The following is a 13020-nucleotide window of genomic DNA, read 5'->3' on the forward strand; positions in this document are numbered from 1 at the left end:
GGGTGGGGAGGTGGCCGAGGAATCATAATTTAAGAAATCTGCCTTCCCCCTTCCCCCCAAGATAAGAGTCCTTATTTCATGGATGATTCAAGTCGAACTTTCCCCAAGAAAGGGCTGTGACCCCTGACCCCTGTAACCTGTATTTAGCGCGTTCAAAAGCTCTCACTAGCCCCAGAGAGGTGACCTGAGCTGGGACCAAGGCAACAGGGCAGGCAAAGCTATAAACAAGCCGGCTCCTTGGGCTCAGGAATCCTGAGCGAAAAAACAGAAGGGCACTTGGAGGTGGGGACCAGCTGGACCACAAGCACGTGGCCGAGGAGGGGTGAGTAGGGGTGGGAGGGTGCTTAGGAGGTGGAACTAGTTAAAGGAGAGAAAGTGGGCAGCCGACTCCCCAAATAAGAGTGTATTTCTTTTCTCTGACCCTCAGTTTTCTCACCTGTAAAATGGAGCTAAACTTAATGTTCTCCGGGTTTTTGTAGGGATTTGGTGAAACAATGAGCCTGGAACACAGTAGGGGTTCAACAGTGCTAAGGGGGAAAGATGAAAAAAAAAACTATGCTAAAGCAGGGGGCACAGAATGGGCAGGGTGGCTGCGGGTTTAAATAGTTGACGATCTGATGTCAGTCGATTAATCTCTTCGTTGAGCACTAACTACATGCCGGGCGCTGGGCAAATCGGAGAACAGCGTGGACGCGTCCCTGCCCTCAGGGCCCCCTTGTGTGGTGGGGGAAACAGATAAGCAAATAGATTACACCCCATTCAGTGTGAGACGTGCTTGGGGTGGGGGTGCCCAGTGGCCGTGGGAGACACAGGCTCTGGGGGCCATGAGGTGGAAATGAATTTGCCTTTATTTTTGCAAACACATTTCCTGTGCCTCTTTCCAGAAATTTTCCAATGTCTGTCCCCACCACCACCATCGTCCAGCCAAGCTTGCCGTGGTGTGTCCACATTCCCGGCACTGACCACAGTTCTCCCCCGTCTTCTTCATGGGAAGGCAAAGGCTCTCCTTGCGGGTCTTCTGGAAGCCTGCATGGGGCTGAATTCTGTGTCAGCTTAGTTCTTGTCCTTGCTCTGTAGCCTCAGGCAAGAAGCGACCTCTCAGAGCCTCAGCCTTCTTACCTGTAAAGTAGGGTGAATGACACCCACCTCACATTGTCGGAAACAGCCAAGCGTCTGGTGCCGGGCTTGTGCACGGTAGGGCCTCAGAATGTGGGTGCTGGTGCCAGAGGCAGGCCTGGTGCCCATGCTGGCTTCCAGATGCACACAGGGGCCCGGCCTGGCCTTCGAAGCTCAGTGCAGCTCTTTATCACCACGGTTAACTACCTGGGACAATGGTGCTCAGGCCTGCCCTCTGCCTGCGCCTTACAGTGGCAGGGGGTGAGCAGAGGGTGCCAGGAGAGGAGTGGTTAAGCAGCTGACTATTTGTTTATGGGCATAGGAAGCTTTATTGACTGTACAGTCCAGCCTGTTTTGAAATCAAAGAACATTTCCATGGAGAAGTGGAAACCAGCCTCCTGGAGCTCAGAGAGTGATAGTATTTATTTTTTGGTCCCTGCCTGCACCCATGTCCTCAGCAGTCTGCTCTGGGGCTGGACAACAGGATGGTAATTGTGACAGGGTAGGCGCTCGGGACCCGGGGCAGCAGCCTCTCTTTACGAGCTGCTGGTGGGCTGGGAGGACCCTGAGTGAGGCGAGAGAGAGCTTTGGTTTCCCAAAGCCCCATGTGAGTGCTTCTGAAGGATGTGACCGGCCAAGCTACTCATCCTCCCTGGCCTTAGGTGATCTAGTCCTCAAAACGGGCCTAAAGATGATGTTCCTGCCCCAGCAACCTGGAAGGATGCACTAAGTGATGCTTAATGGCATGGTAATAATAGGCAACCTTTATGAAGTCCTGCGCTTGGCTCTTTGTGCCTTCTTTAGTTCGTTCGTTCGTTCGTTCATTCATTCATTCACTTATTCTCTTGCCCTGTGAGAGAGGCTGCAGCTGCAAGGCAGATTTCATTTGGAATTTAAAAAAAAAAAAAACCTGATTTCTAACATACAAAAACATTTTATTACTTCTTCATTACACAAGAATGACAGCTTATTGTGGAAAAAAGTCAAATAGTAGAAGAGTATAGAAAGTAAAAAGTGTGCCATCCCCTCCAGAGTTAAATGCTGTGAATAACATAGGAGTCTGATCTTCTAGAAATTTCTCTGCAGGGAAGAGGAGGTGCATGTTTATTTTGACAAAGTGGGCTTGTGCCATATGCACTGTTCTAGACGTAAACAGTTGCTGTGTCCAGGACACCATTTTCTGGAGGCTGGAGTGAGAGGCTGCTTCCTCCTTGACGCCTCGTCAGCAGTGGGGTTTCATTGGGTGGTTTTGTCTCTGTTGATCTGGCAGGTGAGAACTAACGTGCTTGTCCCTTTCATCTGTTAACCCGAGGAGGCCTCCAGCTAGAAAGGAGCTGAGCTGGAATTTGAATTTGGGCTTTCTGACTCTTAGGTCCTCTGGAATATTTCTGACTCTTAAGTCCTTCTGGAATATTCTAGGAGTTGGCCCCATCCTAAAATACGACTACTCAGTTCAGAGGACAGACTCCAGATAGGAACGCGGCCTGGCCCTGTGGTGAAGGACAAGCAGGGCGGATGTTGTCCCGACAGGCCAGGACCGTTATGTGACTTTCAAATGGCCCTGACGTTAAGGCCAGCTGCGACCAGCCCGTCCAAGATGGCCCTCGAGTACCGCCGTCTTCCCTTTTCCCACCTAGTGAGAGAGAAGGGAGGAGAAAGGGGAGCTTAGGAAACCCGCCCCTCACCCACCGGCATTAGGAACTGGGATCTGGAGGCTGCAATCCCCGTTCGCAATCTAGACTCCCGAAACTCACAGCAGATCATTGTACTGAGACTGGGATTTGGGGCTGAGAAAAGCTACTGCTGCGTCAGACTCTCCTCATATGTCAGATCTGGAAGCATCTAGTCTGACCCTCTCACTTTCACAGATGGTGGGGCAGAGGGCCCAGAAAGGTTAAGTGAGTTGCCCAAGGTCACACAGCTAATTAGTGACAGGGCCAGGACAGATTCCATCTTGCTGGAAAGATGATCTCATTCCTCCGAGGCCCTGGTGACCTTGTTCCTGGCCCCCACGCGGCCTGTAGCCACATCTGGGTTTTCCCTTCCCAACTGTTGAGAGACTTCCAAACCCGGAGGAGGCCAGGAGGCATAACAAATGGGGAACCGGTGACCTGGAAAAGGGAAGACAAAGCCTGAAGTGGGGGACGGCAGAGGAGAGGAGCTGCTCCCAGGGGTGAGGGCGAGGCGGCTGTGCTGGAAGTCCATGTGCAAAGTTATCGTGGCCCTCTCCTTCGGCCCGCACTTTACAGTTTACGAACCTCTTCCGAGGCTGTGATCCCCACACCCTCTGTGAAGTAGCTTTGTTACCCCAGTTTTACACAGAGGGAAATCGAGACCCAGAGGGTAACATCAGGAGCTCAGAGTCACGCAATAAGGGATGGAGTGTCAGACCTGAGCTTTAGAACTGTCCAGTTCTCTGCCCTCAGCTTATAGACAGGAGGATGAGGCTCATGGGAGAGACTGCGAGCTCCCTCTTCTGGAGCGTCTTTTCCCCTAGACACATGTCAGGTGAACCCCGATCCCAGACACGGGCTGTCCCCCGACACACATGACAGGTAAACCCCAGATCCTGAGGGGAAATAGGATAATTCATTTCCTTTCCCAGGGAACCTACCAACCTTTGACGAGGCCTAGTCGGAGACGCCACCCTTGGGTTCCAGTAACTCTAAACATGGCAGCAGCGCAGGGTGGTGGCTAAGCTCGCAGGCTCTAGAGTCAGCTGGATCCAAATTCCAGTCTTGGGAAAACTACCTCATCTCTTTGGGCCTCGGTTCCCATGTGGATGGCGGTGGAGTGTGTTAGAAGGATGGAAGGCATGCACACAGCTTAGCAGAGAGCCTGGTGACAGTGCTCGGTAAATGTGGGAGGTTGTTTTTATGATCAGGGCAGACCGAGGGGGGTTGAGATTAGACCTTGTTGTCAACCCCAGTGGCCTAGACAACGCACCTGCAGTGCATGTCCTTCAGAGGTCTCTGGCCCACATAGAAAGCCAAGGAATGAGGTGTCCCGTGCCCGGAGCTAGACAGACACGGCGTGGGCAGGCTCAGTGGTGTCTCGGCCGCAGAAATGGTGAAGTTTTCTATAAAAGAAAGAAAAGAAGTGGTTATCTGCACCTCCTCTCCCCAGAGACTGTGCCAACTCAGCTCATCCTGTTTCAAAATAATAACTGAATTGGGAGGGGAAAAACCTGGCTCTACAGTCCAGGGTTGAAGACCAACTCCAAACCTCAGGCCCGTCCCCACCTTCTCCACAGACCAGTGGTCTGGTTGCTGTCTAGGAGAGACCCTGACTGCCCTCTGGCCTGTGGGGACCTCATGGGCTCTCCAGAGAAGTTGTTGGGTGGGGTGGGTGGGGTGACATACTCTCTGCCATATGCCCCAGAAGGGCCAATGGCACTGGTGAACACACCTATAAGTGCCACATTTTCTCTGATAGCTGCCCACTATGTCCTCAGGGGGTACAAGGGGGTCTGCCTTGCCTATCTCAGTCCATGCCAGCTCGTGACTGCGGGGAAGGCTCTGGGCTGGCGGAAGGGGCTGGTGGGGCCAAGAGGTGACTATGGGAGGCACCCAGCCAATCATGGAGCCCAGACACCTCCCCGTTCATTCTCTGGCAAAGTTCTCAGGGTTCAACCCTTCACCCAGGTGGTTCATGGCAGCGTTCCACCCAAAGACAGGCTTTGAAAGTCAATTATTTGAAACCAGGGAAGCCAAGGCCTCATGGGCCTCTCAGAGCAAACAAGCTTTTGGCAAGTTCAGAGAAAAGCAAACTGGATTGAATTTCTCCTCCGACTCACCTGGGGAAATGTTCAGACCGCTTGGCAGTGGAAGCTTGGCTCTAGCAGTTGACTTTTAGGGGACAGGGGTCACCAAGAAAGACCCCTGAGACATCCTGCAGTTTCCCCATAGCAGCTGGTTCTAGAGCTCAGGACTACTAAGGCTGGGCAGTTCTCCGCTTGGCCTGACTTCATTCCCATGTGGTACAGATCAAAAGATGGCAGGACCTCAACTGCTTGCCCCGGCTCAGCAGCTGAGCAAGGAGCCAGGTTCGAATTCTGATCCTATTGCATCTAGCCATATGTGACTGTGGGGCAAGCTGCCTTACCACTCTGTGCCTATTCCCCATCTGAGAAACGGGGGAGAGTAATAGTACTGACTTTGAGGCACTTTGTCAAGTGTAAAACCCCACAGAAAGGGGAGGGGTGAGAGAGAAGCTTATTCTGTTGCTGGGCTTCATCTGCATCCTTCAGAGAATCGCAGGCGAAGGAAGGAAGGATGCTTCGGTCTGCACACACGCCTGACTTTGCAGGAGCCTCATGGAGGGAACCCTTTTCCCAGGAAGCCAGGCCCTCACATGACAATGGAGCACACGGAGGACAAATTCCAGCAGATGGATTCCGGAATATGCAGTGGGAGGGACTGAGCCTAGACTTAAGGAATAGCACACCCCTTAGTCTCTGCAAGTCATGACTTCCTGGGGGAGAGGAAGAAGATCAGCTGGGTGGGTGGGGGGCGGGGGGAGCTGTTTCCTCCGAGAATGTGCTAGAGGCAGGGGGATGGTGTAAATGACCTCCCCGACCCAGTCCAGGAGCTCCTGCCCACCCATCGGCTTCAGCTGGGAACCCCACGCCCCCCACCCCAACACACACCACTCTGAGCCAGTTCAACCCAGCACCAAGAGTTGGGGAGGGTCTGATCTTTGCTCTTCTCTTCCCCCAGCCAGCGCCAATGGGACGCATACCCCGCGCAGGCTCTCAGTTCTCCTCTTCCCCCTGAAATCTCCATGACTCCTCCTCCCCGCACCCGCACCCGGCTCTGAACCAGGCCGCCTTAGGAGCCGAATAGATGGGAAAATTCAGAGCAAAACCGGGGAGCACTAGGGCAGGGGTTCTCAGCCCTGGCTGTACGTGAGATTCACAGTGGGGAGCTTTTAAAAATCCTAATGCCCAGCTGCTCCCCAGATCATTACATCAGAATGTAATCGTCAATACTTTTTAAAGCTCTCCAGGTGATTCCAGTGAGCAGCCCAGGCTGAGAACTGCTGGCTCAGCCAGAGCTGTGGATGTTTTAGCCTCAAGGATGCCCAAGCCACACCCACCCAGCTCCAAAGTCCTCACCTGAAAACACTTGCCCACAGAGCTGTAAGGGGTATCAGAAGAGAGACCTGGGAGAAAGTGCCTGGTACCTAGTAGATGCTCATTAAATGCTTGTTAAAGTAATAATGGCTCCCTTCATGCTCCTTGCCTGGTGTTTAGCATGTATTTAATAATGCTCTTCTTTGGACCTGGATGGTCCCTGGACTGGCTTAGCGCTCTGCAGGAGGCTGGTTGCCTTAGTCCCCGCTGGCTCTGGGCAGGCGGGCGTGTCTGGGGGCCCTGGGGCAGGACCCTGGCTGGTTCTTGTTAGGACACGTCTTAGGTAACCTTCAGCAAACAGTGCCTCGGCTGCAGCCCAGTGCCTTCCCCGCTCGGCCCGGCTTCCTCAGGTTTCTTTTCGGCAACAAGTCCCGGCCCACGAGGATGTGGCAAGTGCCTGTGTCAGTTTTCCTTGGGGGCCCTTGGGAGGGATCAGGGGCCGAGAGACAGGGGTCTCTTCTTTGCCTCCCCTTCCTCAGACACTTGCTTTGCCTGAGCACCCACCTGCCGCTTAGATCCTGGGTCTCAAAGAGGCTAAGTGACCAGCCTGAGGTCACCCAGGCTGGATTCAAGACCCCAGTTCTTGGTCTCCAAAGCCATATCTTGCTGGTAGCCAATAGTTCCACGTCAGGGACAAGTGAGTGATGCTTCTGTATACTCAGCCTGGCCAGGCACTCTCAGTTCCTGGCATTTGGCTTTACTCTCTTTTCTCCTTTCCCCCCCTCCCTGGTCTGGAGCACCCTGAGACTGGGGGTGGCAGCCTATGGCATTGCTACCAGGCTTACGGTGGTGGCGGGGAGCGGGCAGGAGGGATCCGGGACATCATTAGAGCTCCAGACCCTGCCTCCAGAGTCGGTGGCCCCAGGACTTAGCTAAAATGGCAGCCACGCTGGCAACACCCTCAGAGGTCCCTGCCTCTGGAGGTCAGCTGTCACCGTCCCTCCAGCATTTGCTGACATACCCTGAGAGTGTCTGCGGGTCCCTGGGACTAGAGAGGGGGCCTAACACCAGTCCCAACTCTCCCCCTAGCTTGCTGTGTGACCAACCTCTGGCCCATTACACCCGCTCTCTGTACTCACTTTTCTCATCTAGAAGATAATGTGTTGGGACTAAATTGTTTCTCAGGTTTGCACCCGGATTGAACAGACTGACGGTCTTGACACCGAAGGTCTCAGACGTTAGAGACCAAGTCCATCTGGGAAAGCTGTCGCAAACAGGGAGGCTGGCGATCAAGCCCACACTCTGCCTCTCTGAGCTTTGATTTCCTTCTCTGTAAATGCAATGATAATCGTTGCGACATAAGTGAGCTAATCCCCGAGAAGCTCTTAACAGTGCCTGGCACATAGGAAGCCTGTCCAGTGAGCTGCAGTGACCGCCGACAATGGCTTCCCTGTGGTCCGGAGCCCTTGTCTATAAAGTAGGGGTTATACGGCCCACCTATTGCCAAGATTAAATGAGATAGGTGTCTGGAACTTGGTGCCTGGCAAATGGCCACAGTTATTGTAAAAGCAGTGATTTTCATGAGTCTCCCTATAATGGGAGCAGGGGTAGTAGGAGCTGGAAAGTGGGGGGTGGGGTGGAGGTAAGACAGGGTGGGGTGGGTTTTGGTCACTGTGCTCAGGGTGCCAAAGATACTCTGCCCCACACATCCTGAGTGCTCCCCTCCCCACCCTCTTAGCCCATGGCCATGGTCATGCCAGCCAGCCGTACCCTCAGCCCGGCCCCAGCCTGGGCCTTGTTCCCCAGCAACCATCCTCTTTCTTCCTCCTGGGCCAGAGCTCTCAAACCCTAATTCATGAGACCTGCCAACTCGGAATCCAGATCCACAGTCTCCTGGGATCTGGATTCTGAGTTGGCAGGTCTCATGAATTAGGGAGACTGTGTTCATCCGTCTGTCCATCTGCCCATCCATCCCATGCCATCTCTGGTCTGGCTCTAGGGCCCGGACAGTGGGTGCTCGCCTGCTGGCAGGGGCTGCAAGCTCTTTAGATGACAGCCCAAGCCTGTGTGACAACCATCCACCTGGCTCCTCGTCCCATCGGGCACTTCTTAAGGGGATGTATCTTTAAATGGGAAGGGCAAAGGCAGGGCTAGAGATGCCTTCAGAAATGGAAATAGGGCCCATTTGTTTATAATTTACTCGCCGACACTCAAGGGGAACCCGATGGGACCAATAAAGTCTCCACGCTCACCCCATGCCTACCTCGAAAGTGCTGGAGCCGGTCCAGTTCTGCGGAGGCGAATGCATCTCGAAGTGGAGCAAACGGCTCTGCACCCCACCGCACGCCACCCTCCCTTTCTTCTGCCTGCTCTCCAAACTCTGCAAGACTCCGCACATTCCCAAGATCACTTGGGGCTGCCAGTTCTTCCAAGCTGTGGGGCAGGAAAGCTGGGAAGGGTGGGTCTGGCTTTCGAGGTTAGAGAAGGGCCAACGAGCCAATTGCAGGATGGGCTAGAATATTCTAGACGCAAGATAGGCAAAGAGAGGAGGCCAGTGATGGAGGAGAAATCCAGATTTAAGTACTCTTCAAGAGAAAAACGAGCGCATGGGAGACAGAATACTTTTCCAGTGTGCGGGCCGTAAGTAAAACCTCCTCGAGACATTGCGAATTACTAAAGAGGAGGAAAGAAAAGAAATTGTAAACTCAGTTTGCCTTTAGCAGTACTGTACAATGCACTCTTATTTCCAGGGGAATCTAATTAGAGGGCAGGCGGCCGAGCCTGCGAGGGGGTGAAAGCCGGAGGCTGGGGCTGGGAGGCCCCACGGGCTGCGTGGAGGAAGGCTGGGGGGCGGGAGTTGGGCTTTGGGAGGCATTTTCCCTCCCAGCATCACAGAAGGCTCGGCTGGCTTGGATTCGAATCTCGAATCTTTGCTCAGCCTTATGTCTTTGAGTTGATGGCTTAATCTGAGCCTTTTTTAAAAAGTGGGAGTAAAACTCCTTGATGGTGTAGTTTTCAGGATGGAGCGAAGGAGCGTATGAGCGGAGTTTGACACTCGTTGGCCGCTCGGTGTTTGATTTCTGTCCTTCCTTATCCACTGCGGTCGGTCGTCAGCTTCCACGCCTCCAACACCGACACCTTCCACATCGCCAGGCCCCCTCCATAATCCCCTTCCCTTGCGGACCCTCCCTTCATCTCCCTGCTCCTTCACCAGCGACCCTCTGAAACTAGCCGCCAGGTCCCCGAGCCTCCTGGTATTACACGTCTAGCTCAGCCCCTGAGGCCGCCAAGCCATCCTTTTTCCACTCTTCTCCCGACCATCTCTTACAGGATGCGTAAGAGCCTTTTAGTAAAAGATCAGCTATTGTGTTCAGAAATATGTACCAGAGGGTGCAAGTCCCCGGAATTGTAAGCACACGTGCACGCACATGCACACACCCGGTAGGACTATGGCTAACGGGAGACGTGTGTCCTTCTACAGCTATGTCACAAAGCGCAGGATCCAGCCCCGTCTCACGATACCCATCCATGTGTCAGACGCTGCATCTCTTCCCACCAAATGCAGCCCCAGGCCACAGAGCCCTGGTCTTTTCCAGCAGCCCTTGTCAGAGCTCTTTGGAGCAAACACAGTATGGCATTGGAGGGAGAGAAGGGATGAAGGCAAAGGGATGTAGAAAAAGAAGCATTGGCAGGTGAATGTGTGGCAGTTTCCAGGCCTCTTCACTGTCTTCACTTAGAGAAAGGAAGATGGAGTGGCAAAGGGGTCCGTATGTAGCTTCGGACTCCTGACAGACCTGGGCTCAAGCCGTGGCACAGCTGCTTATGGCTGTGTAACCTTGGGTGAGTCATTGCCCGCCTCTGAGTCTCATTTTTGGAACTGCTTTAATGTCAAGCTTGCTTGCCAGGTTTGAGTATGGTGGGTGATGCCAGTTTTGCCAAACGCAGTACCTGGCACCAGGTAAGTGCATGACTAATGACTGTTATCACCGTTTTATCTGCACCGAGAGACCTCTTGTTCTTCGGAACTGGAAGCCCAACCTCTCATCCTCAGCTTCTTACAAGAGAATGTTTTGCCCACTCCCCAAAATCTAGCAGCATGATTTGCCCTCTTGAAACCAGTATGTTTTCAGATTCCACCCCCCTCCCTGTTAGTTTAATGTAACCAACCTCTGGCTGGCCACTTTGGGAAAATATCATTATTTATTCTATCAAGATTCAGCAAACTGGGCCCAGAGCAATAATCGCTCCAGGGTGCGAGTAACAGATTTTATTTTTATTGATCAAAAAAAAAAAAATTTTTTTTTTTTTATCAAAAACACATCAAACTAGAAAACATATAAGCAGCAGGATCAAATTGAATTTTAACTCCTTTAAAAACTGGCTCCCTCCAGCGACCCATTTCTAAAGATGTCTGACTCTCTGCAGCGAGAGGCTCACAGTCCGGGGACCCGAGGGATTCCACGGGCAGTGGAAGCTGTTGTGCAGCCATCATTAAGACACTGCATTTGCATTTGGGCCGCCACTGAGTAGACCGAACATCTGGGTGCAGGCCAGGGGATTCAGTGGAGTACCTGTGTGTGGGTTTGCAGAGTGCCGATGCTCCGGACCTCTTGGAACTGTTCAGCTGGCTAGCTGGGGCTTTCAGCACAGGGCCAGGTGTCTGGCGTTGCATAAATACATCTTTAATGAGATGATTGTGGGGGATGATCCTTACATACTTACCAATAATCACATTGGCTTAAAGAGCAAACTGTTGTAGGCATCGGTCGGAAAATTGCAAGTTATTGCACAGATCTGGGCATATAGAAGGAGGCAGTGCTTTCATTCATTTATTCAATACCTGTGGGTTGAGCTTTTCCCATGGACCAAGCCTTCTTCTGGGCCTTAGGAATGAAGTAATGAACAAAAAAGATAAAAATCCTTGTCCTCCTGGAGAGAGAATATTGCCCCTCCACATAACTCAAGCTGGGAGGTTAAAAGACGGGTAATGCAGGAGGCAGAGGCCAGGCATGTCCCCGACTTCAGCCTTTCAAAGATCACTCTCCTGATACTGTGAGAGCTCTTTCTCCTTCTAATACCAGTGACACATCTGATTGCTGAATGCAAAGGGAAAGATGGTGGGGAAAAGGTAAGAGGATTTATGTAAGGAGCCAGGTGGTGAGAAGGGCTAGAAAGAAGTAACACTCTCGTTAAGGCCTTCGATTTCCATTCTGATATTGGGGAAGAAGTTTTATGGTTTTCTCTTTCCATAGAGCATCATGGTTTTATTTGTTAGCTGTTGCTATTTTTCTCTTGAGTTCTATAGCACAGCAGTTCTCCAGGTGTGGCCCCCAGCAGCAGCAGCAGTAGCAGCTGAGAACTTGTTGGAAATCAACTGTTTAGACTCCACCTTCTGGATTAGAAACTCCCATAGGGACCCAGCAATCTGTGTTCGACAGTCCCTTCAGGGAAATCTGATGCCCTGAAGCTTGAGAACTGCTAGTTTAGAAGATGCTGGGGAGGCCACTTGATTTGCTTAAAATGCCTTCATCGACTTTGGTGCTGGACCCACCTGGGTTTGAAGGGAGCGTTACCACTTAGCATCTGAGCAAGTCTCCTCACCTTTCTGAGCATCCACCAAAGAGCACCGGCCGCTGAGATGATTGCGAGGGTACTGTGAGATGACACGACCCCTGTTGAGTTCCTGGCACACAGTAGGCCTGCAACCCCTTCTTCCTTCTGTTACTGCATTACAAGACCGAAGTGACTCTTTGAGATCAGACAGAAGTGTTCAACGGAGCAAGCGCTGAGCAGCTTTGAAAAATCAACCTCGTCAACTCTGAGAGCAGGAGAATCAGAGCATCTTAGAGTCACAGAACCGTAAGATGTTAGACCCAAAAGGAGACTATTTAGCTTCACCCCTTTTATTTCAGGTGAAGAAACAGAAATTCACGGAGGCTGTGTTGTGGCCCAGGTGACAGGGCATGTCAAAGCCATCCCTCTTCTGCCACTCCCCCCTTTCGAATACATGGCGCCTCCTTCCACCTCCGTCCTGCCCTCTGAGTTTTTCTGCACAGAGACTCACAGCGAGGAGGCAGCCCCGAACGAGCCCCTAGCTGCTTTTTGCAAATGGCCCTTGAAGCTGGACATCGCATCCATTTCATTCTCTGCTCTATTAGTCATAGGTAGCTCAGAATCGACACGTGTTTATTACTGTGTGTTGAGTGGATGACTTACTATTTCGAAGGCATACTCTTAAGTTCAAGTGTTTCTCTGGCTTCTTATCCTCATGGAGGTTTCTCTAGGGGCAGGAGCCCGGGCAGGGGGAAAGGGCTGCAGGCCCAGGGAGCCCCCTGCCCTCGAAGGGTGCAGATGATGACCCTTCTATTTGTCCACCGGCATTCCGGGACCTGGCTCCAGCCATCGTCTGCTTCAGGACCAAGTTTTCCAGGGCCGGGCATCCCCCTGACATAATACGTAACAGTAATTAAGAAATAAGCAGCCTTGCCCAGCTTCACAGCGATCATTTGGCTAAGTAACTACCATGGTCCAGTGCCTCAAAAATCACCATTAGAGTACGCTCCTTATGGCCATAAAATTTCTCGTTTTCTGCCTTTCATCAGCCTCCCCCTGCAATCTTCGCCTTGCTTTATTTATACATTCGTCCTCAAACAATGGCAATAAACTCTTTCCCAGAGTGTTGCAAATCAGAAATTTGTCCACATTTTTCCACCACCTTCCACTGTGGACCTGCTCTGCCTGGGAACAGCCCAGCCGGGCCAGCTGGAGAGGCTGGGCTGCAGTAGATTGATGGGGGCACGACAGGATGGGGTTGCTGGGGAGAGACCGTG

The 13020-nt window shown here is 52.4% G+C and overlaps 1 protein-coding gene across 1 annotated transcript in view; it reads left to right on the plus strand.

Annotated features, from left to right (window-relative positions):
- Positions 1-13020, plus strand: part of PAX7 (paired box 7) — a 143682-nt gene that overhangs the window by 69941 nt on the left and 60721 nt on the right. Inside the window, exon 7 of the mRNA XM_023523049.1 lies at positions 4966-4980. Within this exon, the coding sequence (XP_023378817.1) occupies positions 4966-4980 (15 nt within the window). The remainder of the gene's footprint in view (positions 1-4965; positions 4981-13020) is intronic.

This window comes from Pteropus vampyrus, unplaced genomic scaffold, assembly GCF_000151845.1.
Source record: "Pteropus vampyrus isolate Shadow unplaced genomic scaffold, Pvam_2.0 Scaffold374, whole genome shotgun sequence".
In the NCBI taxonomy this organism is placed as follows: Eukaryota; Metazoa; Chordata; class Mammalia; order Chiroptera; family Pteropodidae; genus Pteropus; species Pteropus vampyrus.